The sequence below is a fragment of the Sinocyclocheilus rhinocerous genome, unplaced genomic scaffold (genome assembly GCF_001515625.1).
Source record: "Sinocyclocheilus rhinocerous isolate Xijiao unplaced genomic scaffold, SAMN03320098_v1.1 scaffold1068, whole genome shotgun sequence".
Taxonomy (NCBI): Eukaryota; Metazoa; Chordata; class Actinopteri; order Cypriniformes; family Cyprinidae; genus Sinocyclocheilus; species Sinocyclocheilus rhinocerous.
In genome coordinates, this window is record NW_015633196.1 from 51,145 (window position 1) to 61,981 (window position 10,837).

At 32.3% G+C, this 10,837-nt stretch overlaps 1 protein-coding gene across 1 annotated transcript in view; it reads left to right on the forward strand.

Moving 5' to 3' along the window:
- LOC107743908 (ryanodine receptor 3) overlaps positions 1-10,837 on the forward strand; it is a 178,775-nt gene that overhangs the window by 47,148 nt on the left and 120,790 nt on the right. The window contains exons 24-28 of the mRNA XM_016557358.1: positions 690-773; positions 2,423-2,619; positions 4,736-5,002; positions 7,016-7,218; positions 9,091-9,265. Coding sequence (XP_016412844.1) covers positions 690-773; positions 2,423-2,619; positions 4,736-5,002; positions 7,016-7,218; positions 9,091-9,265 — 926 coding nt within the window. The remainder of the gene's footprint in view (positions 1-689; positions 774-2,422; positions 2,620-4,735; positions 5,003-7,015; positions 7,219-9,090; positions 9,266-10,837) is intronic.

Here is a 10,837-nt window from a genome sequence, read left to right on the forward strand (position 1 = left end):
GGGACACTGAAGACTGCAGTAATGATGCTGAAAATATAGCTTTGATCACAGAAATAAATTACAGTTTAAAATATATTCACATAGAAAGCAGTTATTTGAAATAGTAAAAATATTTCACAATATTTCTGCTTTTGCTGTATTTCTGATCAAATAAATGCAGGCTTGATGAACAGAAGAGGCTTCTTTAAAAACATAAAAAATCTCACTGTTAAAAACCTTTGACTGCTCGTGTAATTTAAAGCCATCATTGTGTTAAATGAGAAAAGCATGAAATAGAAATCACAAAAAGTAGCTTTAGAATTTCCCCCCCTTTTTTTCATTTTCTTTTTTAATTTTACATTTTTGGGTGAACTATCCCTTTTTAGTTAGTTTTTATTAATATGGATGTTTTATGTTTTGTTTTCAGATTTTTTATTATTATTTATTAATGAAATTATTCTCTAAATTAGAAACTCAAACTGCCAGTAGTGAAGTCATTGAATCGTTCATTCATTCATTCATTCGATTCGTTCAAACGGCTGATTGATTCAGGAATGAAGTAAATGATTGAATCATTGAATCACTGAATCACTGGTTCACCCGATTCGTTCAAAGCGCAGATTCATTCAGAAATAGTGTGTGTTGGAGCCACACAACAGTTCTGCTGCGTCTTTAACAGGCACTCAGTGCTCACAGTGCGTGTGTTTCAGGACTCTGCTGGCGTTGGGCTGTCATGTGGTCCAGGTGAAGGTCAACGCTGAAGAGGAGCTGAAGAAGCTCAAGCTCCCTAAGAAGTGAGTGTCTCATCAAGCCGATTCACACGCACTCAAATAAATGCATTGCCACACATTATCTGCTCATGTTCATGTTTGAGTCATTGAAGCGAACACATGTTGCTTCATTTTTAATTGCATTACTCTTTCATCTGCACAAGAGTGTGATTTTAGTATTATTAATATATTTACATTTACATTTAGTCATTTAGCAGACGCTTTTATCCAAATGAGGACAATAGAAGTAATCAAAACTAACAAAAGAGCAACAATATGTAAGTGCAAATGACAAGTCTCGGTTAGCCTAACGCAGTACACATTATAAAATATATAATATATAATACCAATTTGGACTGTAATGCATAACTTGCATATAATATCATATAATGTAGGCAGATATAATGTACTGTTATAGTTTTTTATTTATAGTTTGAATTAGATTTCATTTTTATATTTTTAGTTTTGTTTTTATTTTAGTTACATTTTTAGTAATTTCTTTGCGTGCTTTTGACATTTTTTTATTCATTTGTGTTTTTTAATTATTACTATTTAGGTTTAATTTATTTTTATTTCAGTTTTAGTTTTAGTTAATTTTTAGCTTTTATTCATTTATATTCATCATTCATTTATAGATTTTGTTAATATTTTGAATTAGATTTTATTTTTATATTGAAAGTTTTTTTTTTCAATTTTAGTTACATTTTTAGTAATTTTGTTGTGTGCTTTTGACATTTTTATTAGTTTTTGTGTTAATTTACTTTTATTTCATTTTTATTTATTTTTTTATTTCCAGTTAGTAATTTTAGTGCTTCAACCAGTGTTATTTTAGCATTATTAATATAATATTATATATATGAATCTTATTCATATTTTCAAATACATTTTATTTTTATACTTGAAGATTTTTTAAATTTCGGTTGTTTTTAGTAATTTCGTTTTGTCATTTTTATTAGTTGTTTTTTTAATATTACTATTTGTGTTGAAATTATTTTTATTTCAGTTTTAGTTTTAGTTCATTTTGAGCTTTTATTCATTTATATTTATCATTCATTTATAGATTTCATTAATATTTTGAATTAGATTTTATTTTTATATTTAAAGTTTTTTTGTTGAATTCTTTAGTAATTTTGTTGTGTGCTTTTGACATTTTTTATTAGTTTTTGTTTAATTTATTTTTATTTCATTTTTTTTTATTTCCAGTTAGTAATTTTAGTGCTTCAACCAGTGTTATTTTAGCATTATTAATATACTATTATAGTTCTTATTCATATTTTTATTTCAGTTTTAGTTTTAGTTAATTTTTTACTTTTATTCATTTATATTATCATTCATTTATAGATTTTATTAATATTTTGAATTAGATTTTATTTTTATGTTTTTATGTTTTTTTATGTGTGTCACTTTTATTAGTTAATTTTTATTAGGTTTATACTATTTAGGTTTTATTTTTTTAAATTTATTTCAGTTTTAATTTATATTTATTTCTTTTTCTGTTCATTTAATAAATATATTTCTGTTTAGTGTACATCATGTCAAAGTTGCAGTGATTTTTCAGCTGGTTTATATGATGACAGGCGCTCGTTAGGCCTCATTGTGTGTGTAGTGAACTAGAAAGTAAGGGCACTAGACTGTAGTTGTTGTTTCATTAGCGTGCGGTGTGTTTTCTGCAGTTATATGATGTCTAACGGCTATAAGCCGTCGCCGCTGGATCTGTCAGACGTCAAACTGAGCGCCGCTCAAGAGCTGCTGGTGGACAAACTGGCAGAAAACGCTCACAACGTCTGGGCCAAAGACCGCATCAAACAGGGCTGGACCTACGGCATCCAGCAGGTGAGAGAGGATGCTGGGATATCACTCACAGCGACACGTGTTTCCCTCATAATGCAGACAAACAGCCCATTAATTCCGTCCAATCAGAACGAACGTTTCAGTCTGAGCCAATCACAGCGCGCCTCTCTCTCTCTCTCTCTCTCCCTCTCTGTCTCTCAATTTTCAATTTTCAATTTTTTCAATTTAAGAGTGCTTTATTGGCATGACAAAAATTATACATTTGTATTGCCAAAGCAATTGGAGCTATTGGAGCTACAAATAGTACACATATGTATTAACAGAAAGAAAAAGAATAATAATAATTGTAATAGTAATAATAATAATATATAAAAAGTATTAAGCATGTAGTGCAAAATGAATTACTAATGTCTCTCTCACTCTCACTCTCACTCTCACTCTCTCACTCTCTCACGGTGTGTTTCAGGAGCACCATCTCCAGACTTTTTTTTCAGATTTTTACTTCTCCATTTTTTCAGATAGCTCTTGATTGATTCATCTGTTTAAATCTCTTTTGTTTTTATTGTTATTCTTGTGTTTATTGTTTTTATTACTGTTTTGTGCTTTCAGTTTTCTTAGTGTTTTATATTCTCTCCTCTTAAGCACTTTGGTCTTCATTTTATGTATGAATTGTACAATATAAAATATTATTTATAATAATGATCATTTAAAGTCACCTGTAAATATGATATATTATTATATATCAGAGCATGTTATTTTTTGTTAGAATAAGCTGTAATATCAGTTAAGGGTTAATTATGTGCATCAGTGTTGTAGTGGAGTTTAAGGAGTGAATTAACTCTAATCGTAGTTTAATGAGCTGTAGCGGTGGTTTGTTCAGCTGAGATCTCAATGTGTGCTTTCTCTGCTTCTGATTGAATTGATTCTCTGCTTCATTCACTCGTTGATTTTCTGAAGCTTAATCCGAACGTTGATGAAGGTTTTTAAAGAAACTCAGTAATGGAGCTCATACAGATGCTGGTCAGTCAGCCTTTATGACTTGAATTAATTAAATCAAAGAGCAAATGATCCACTGAAGCTAACATATGGAATGCCAAAGCTGCCAAAATAGTAAATAAATAAATACATAAAAATACAAAGCAAATGCAATTATAAAAATTCCCTTTTTTGACATTTCTTTGTATATTTTGGTATTTATTTATTCATTTTAGTTTTTTACATTTCTTTGTTTATTTATGTTTTTTTTTTACATTTCTTGATTTATGCAGTTCTTTTTATTTGTGATTTTTGTTTGTATATTTACTTCTGTATTTATTGAATTTAGTTGTTTTTTTTAACATTTGCATATTTATGTATTTATTTGTATGCTTTAATTTTTTTACATTTCTTTGTATATTTTGGTATTTATTTATTCATTTTTGTTTTTTACATTTCTTTGTTTATTTATGTTTTTTTTTTTACATTTCTTGATTTATGCAGTTCTTTTTATTTGTGATTTTTGTTTGTATATTTACTTCTGTATTTATTGAATTTAGTTGTTTTTTTTAACATTTCTTTGCATATTTATGTATTTATTTGTATGCTTTAATTTTTTGACATTTCTTTGTATATTTTGGTATTTATTTATTCATTTTTGTTTTTTACATTTCTTTGTATATATATATATATATATTTTTTTTTTTACATTGCTTTATTTTTGCAGTTATTTATTTATTTGTGATTTTTGTTTGTATATTTACTTCTGCATTTATTGATTTAGTTTTTTTTTTTACATTTCTTTGTATATTTGTTTTTATTTTTATATTCTTTTTTTTTGACATTTCTTTGTGTATTTATGCATTTAGTAATTTTTCAAATTTCTTTGTATGTTTATGTATTTATCTTTCTTTGTATATTTATTTATGCATGTATTTATTTGACTTATTTTGACAGTTTTGGCATTCCATATTAACAAGCTAAAAGATTTATTTATGAATTTTTTCCCCCAGAACTTACTGTCACATCATAACATCAAGCTATCAAAAGAAAAAATGTGATATATTTGGACACATGGTGTTTCACTGACAGTAGTACACTAACAAGTGCTGACATACAAGAACAGTAAAAGAGCAGCAAACACTTTTGGCTTTTGATGCTACAGCTGGTTTAGCAGCTGTTTTTGTACCGGTTTTGTACGTGTGTTTGCTGTGTCTCAGGTCACGTGGTGGAGCGGCTGAGCATCGATAAGATCCGTTTCTTCCGTGTGGAGCGCACGTATGCGGTGAAGATGGGCCGGTGGTATTTCGAGTTCGAGGCGGTGACGGGTGGAGACATGCGGGTGGGCTGGGCTCGGCCCGGCTGCAAACCCGACGTGGAGCTGGGAACGGACGAGCAGGCCTACGTCTTCGACGGTCATCGGGTGAGTGGGGAAACGCTGAAACCCGTCAGACCTCTTCTGACTACCGGAAATGGAGAAAGCTTGGGTTTCCAATATCATTGAGGCCCAGTTCCAAAAGTTTAGTCTGATCAGAACGATCTGGATTTGAAAATCCAATGTTTGGCTGTTCTTTTGGGGCGTTTACACACTTTTCATATTACCAAATCCTTGCTCTTGGAATGAGATTACATATCATAATATAGGCTGCTACTGTGTAAAGAACAGCAGGTCGAATAGGCAGCGTTGGCTCGCTGTGTGTGTTTTTATTTGATAAGACCGAAAACGGAACAATACTAACATCCCCTTCCATTTTTAAAAACAATTTCTTTAAAACAGTCCGAGCCTCGTCTGAGCCACAACAAATCCATAAAAACTCACACATAGACTGTACATGCAGCTGTTAGAAACTACTTTTGACTCATTCATATATACAGGGATAAACGACAGTCAAAACTAGATATGTACATTTTCTGAAGAAAATGTGAGTGGTGCTTGCCGTGGCAAAACTCGGCACTAGGCACTATTAGTAACCCTAATCGTGTTAGCATCATGTTAACAGCATGCTAATTTTTTAACTTTTTGCTAGCAAACATGTTAACGTGATTAGCATGTTGTTAGCATGATGCTAGCATTTTTAACAAGATGTTAACATGATTAGCATGATGCTAGAAACATGCTAACATGATTAGCATGTTGTAAACATGTAGTTAGCATTATTAGCATGTTGCTAGCATGATGCTAGCATCTATTTCTTGTGTTTTTCTGGTAAACTGAACCAAAAGGGAAAAGTGTGATTTAACATTTATGAAGTATGTGTTTAGTGGATCTCTGATGGGAAATTTTGTTTAGCCTACAGGTGGTGTTTTTTTTTTACATTTCTTGATTTATGCAGTTCTTTTTATTTGTGATTTTTGTTTGTATATTTACTTCTGTATTTATTGAATTTAGTTGTTTTTTTTAACATTTGCATATTTATGTATTTATTTGTATGCTTTAATTTTTTTACATTTCTTTGTATATTTTGGTATTTATTTATTCATTTTTGTTTTTTACATTTCTTTGTATATATATATATATTTTTTTTTTACATTGCTTTATTTTTGCAGTTATTTATTTATTTGTGATTTTTGTTTGTATATTTACTTCTGCATTTATTGATTTAGTTTTTTTTTTTACATTTCTTTGTATATTTATGTTTTTTTTTTACATTTCTTGATTTATGCAGTTCTTTTTATTTGTGATTTTTGTTTGTATATTTACTTCTGTATTTATTGAATTTAGTTGTTTTTTTTAACATTTGCATATTTATGTATTTATTTGTATGCTTTAATTTTTTTACATTTCTTTGTATATTTTGGTATTTATTTATTCATTTTTGTTTTTTACATTTCTTTGTATATATATATATATTTTTTTTTTACATTGCTTTATTTTTGCAGTTATTTATTTATTTGTGATTTTTGTTTGTATATTTACTTCTGCATTTATTGATTTTTTTTTTTTTTTTACATTTCTTTGTATATTTGTTTTTATTTTTATATTCTTGTTTTTTGACATGTCTTTGTATATTTATTTAGTTAAGGTTTTGTTTGCATATTTATGTATTTATTTGTACATTTTAGTTTTTTGACATTTCTTTGTGTATTTATGCATTTAGTAATTTTTCACATTTCTTTGTATGTTTATACTTATTTATCTTTCTTTGTATATTTATTTATGCATGTATCTTTTTTTGTTTGTTTTACATTTGTTTGTATGCTAATTTATGCATTTATTTATTTGACTTATTTTGACAGTTTTGGCATTCCATATTAACAAGCTAAAAGATTTATTTATGAATTTTTTCCCCCAGAACTTACTGTCACATCATAACATCAAGCTATCAAAAGAAAAAATGTGATATATTTGGACACATGGTGTTTCACTGACAGTAGTACACTAACAAGTGCTGACATACAAGAACAGTAAAAGAGCAGCAAACACTTTTGGCTTTTGATGCTACAGCTGGTTTAGCAGCTGTTTTTGTACCGGTTTTGTACGTGTGTTTGCTGTGTCTCAGGTCACGTGGTGGAGCGGCTGAGCATCGATAAGATCCGTTTCTTCCGTGTGGAGCGCACGTATGCGGTGAAGATGGGCCGGTGGTATTTCGAGTTCGAGGCGGTGACGGGTGGAGACATGCGGGTGGGCTGGGCTCGGCCCGGCTGCAAACCCGACGTGGAGCTGGGAACGGACGAGCAGGCCTACGTCTTCGACGGTCATCGGGTGAGTGGGGAAACGCTGAAACCCGTCAGACCTCTTCTGACTACCGGAAATGGAGAAAGCTTGGGTTTCCAATATCATTGAGGCCCAGTTCCAAAAGTTTAGTCTGATCAGAACGATCTGGATTTGAAAATCCAATGTTTGGCTGTTCTTTTGGGGCGTTTACACACTTTTCATATTACCAAATCCTTGCTCTTGGAATGAGATTACATATCATAATATAGGCTGCTACTGTGTAAAGAACAGCAGGTCGAATAGGCAGCGTTGGCTCGCTGTGTGTGTTTTTATTTGATAAGACCGAAAACGGAACAATACTAACATCCCCTTCCATTTTTAAAAACAATTTCTTTAAAACAGTCCGAGCCTCGTCTGAGCCACAACAAATCCATAAAAACTCACACATAGACTGTACATGCAGCTGTTAGAAACTACTTTTGACTCATTCATATATACAGGGATAAACGACAGTCAAAACTAGATATGTACATTTTCTGAAGAAAATGTGAGTGGTGCTTGCCGTGGCAAAACTCGGCACTAGGCACTATTAGTAACCCTAATCGTGTTAGCATCATGTTAACAGCATGCTAATTTTTTAACTTTTTGCTAGCAAACATGTTAACGTGATTAGCATGTTGTTAGCATGATGCTAGCATTTTTAACAAGATGTTAACATGATTAGCATGATGCTAGAAACATGCTAACATGATTAGCATGTTGTAAACATGTAGTTAGCATTATTAGCATGTTGCTAGCATGATGCTAGCATTTTTAACAAGATGTTAACATGATTAGCATGATGCTAGAAACATGCTAACATGATTAGCATGTTGTAAACATGTAGTTAGCATTATTAGCATGTTGCTAGCATGATGCTAGCATTTTTAACAAGATGTTAACATGATTAGCATGATGCTAGAAACATGCTAACATGATTAGCATGTTGTAAACATGTAGTTAGCATGATTAGCATGTTGCTAGCATGATGCTAGCATGTTTTTAACAAGATGCTAACATGATTAGCATGATGCTAGCATTAGCATGCCATTAGCCATTAGCATGTTTTTATCAAGATACTAATATGTTTACCATTATGCATGTTGGTTAACGTGTCATTAGCATGATGTTAGCATGCTATTAGCATTGTCTTAGCACTTAGCTAGGCAATCCCGACATGTTTTAGCATGTTTTAACACTTAGCTAGATGATGTTAGCATTATATAGCATATTGTTAGTATTATGCTAGCACATTTTAGATTATTTTAGGGTGCTTTCACACTAGCACTTTTGGTGCGCACCCGGGTTCGATTAACGTCAGAGTTCGGTACGTTTGGATGATGTGAACGCGGTCTTCCGAACTTGGGTGCGCACCCGCGAACCGTACCCGAGTCCGCTTAAAAAGGGTGGTCTGGGGTACGGTTCATGTGAACTCCGGTACGGTTCGCTGCTGATGTGAACGCAATCGTACCAAATCACGGAAGTGAACCGCTATTAATGACGTATTATTTGATAAAAATGTGTGTTTGTGTGTGTTTCACTCACTTTCTTGACGAGCGTGACTGATGCGCTGCAAGCAGAGAGCTGAATATCTCATTTCTGTTCACCTTCAGAGTACTTTAGAGCATTTGCAGTACATTCGTAAGGCTTCCGCCACGGGGTGAGAACGTAATGATTACGAAAACGATAATTTTTTTTTTGATAATTATTATTTTATTTCAGTTAGTTTTGCAATAACTGTTGTTAGTTTCGTTTCGTTTTAGTTTTTCATTTATTTAGATTTTTTAATTTTATTTCAGTTTACGAAAATGTTTTTTGACCAATCGTTTTCGTCTTAGTTTTAGTTTTCGTTTACGAAAATAACCTTGCTGTGCTTCTCAGGGTCATCGGCTCCACACGGGCAGCCGTCTGTTCGGCCGCTGCTGGCACGCCGGGGATGTCGTGGGTTGTATGATCAACTTGGAGGACAAATCCATGATCTTCACCCTGAACGGAGAAATCCTGATCACCAACAAGGGCTCCGAGCTGTGCTTCGCTGACTTTGACATTGACGACGGTTAGTCAAGTCAAGCTTTATTCATAGAGACCAAGTTTTACACACCTGTAGTTGATCCAAAGTGCTTTATAGTAAAAATAGAATCAGAATAAAAAAAAAAAGTTAAGGAAATATACATACAATACATGCATACATCCATCTAAAACACAAGTATTGTAAAACACACACAGGATCACTTGGTTAGAGAACTTCATCTGATCTGATTTCAATGCCTTAATGACCCTGAAAACAAACCTTTGGTGCATCTGTATTAGGGATATGCCGGTATCAAATTTTCATGTTGCGATTAATTGCTAATGCTTTTATCACGGTATACGGTATTATCACGATGTTGAAATTTAGTTTAAAAAAGTGCTGTCATAATACAGTATAACAGGTTTAATAACTTTTTTCTTATAACAAAAATAACTGAACATTTAAATGCAATAAAGCAATACAGAAAAATTTATAAAGTTAAAAGTTTTACACAGATTAAAGTGCAAAAGAACTATAAAGACCAATAGGTATCACTTTACAATAAGACCTCATTAGTTAACCTTAGTTAATGCATTAACATTCACAATGAGCAATAGCTACATTTGCTACAGAAGTTATTAATCTTTGAAAAAAAAATACTTAAGTCTTAGTTCATGTTAACTCATTAAATCACAGTTGCAACTTTTGATTTTAACATCCTGTTATTAAATATTGGAATACCTAAGATTAATGAATGTTCAGAAGAATTTTTCATTGGCAGTTTATGTTAACTAATGAATTAACTAATGTTAACTAACGAAGCCCTAATGTAAAGTGTGACCGAACAATAAAAAATCAAAACACTTTCAAACAATATCTAGGGCATGTTGTAGTCCAGATTAAAATGTAAAAAAAAGTTTGAAAATAAATAGCCTATTAAGTCTAAATATGTAAGTATTTGGCGCTGTGATGAACATCATAGCAAATACACAAATCTGAATGGCTATTTAAATAATTTAAACATGATTCAGAAACAGGAAGCAGTGCAGCTGCTTTGTTTACAGGGTTTCCGGGGTAACGGCTGCATTTAAATGAATTATTATTATTATTATTATTTCTGCAGTTTAGCGCCATCTGCTGTCAGAGAGTGAAAGTGCGCTTTCATCCAGAGCGTCTCTCACATGTTCCGCCATGTGCTTCTCGTCCGCGCTTGTTTACATCAGAGTGCGCACGCGTCTTTCACGCAGCATACAGCGGTGTTGTGCATTTTGACCAGTTGATGGGAAAAGTATTCTTAAAATGCATTCAAAATTCGGAATAATTTGTAATATATAAATTATTCACGGTATTTAGAAGTGCCCACGATAACAATATCGTGCATATTCATTACCGTGATATATCGCATTACCAAATACCGGCACAAGTCTACTTTGATGATTGGTTGATATCAGAAGGGAGGCTAGCCTCCCTTGCAAGGGTTCTTTTCTCAACACTCCTCAGCGCTGAAAGTGAACACTCGATGGTGATTAGCTCATTTTTTTTTACCAATGGAGGCACTAGAGCTCAGCACTCACCCGGCCTCCCCCTCCCCCTCCCCTTCTCTATCATTAGCGGTTG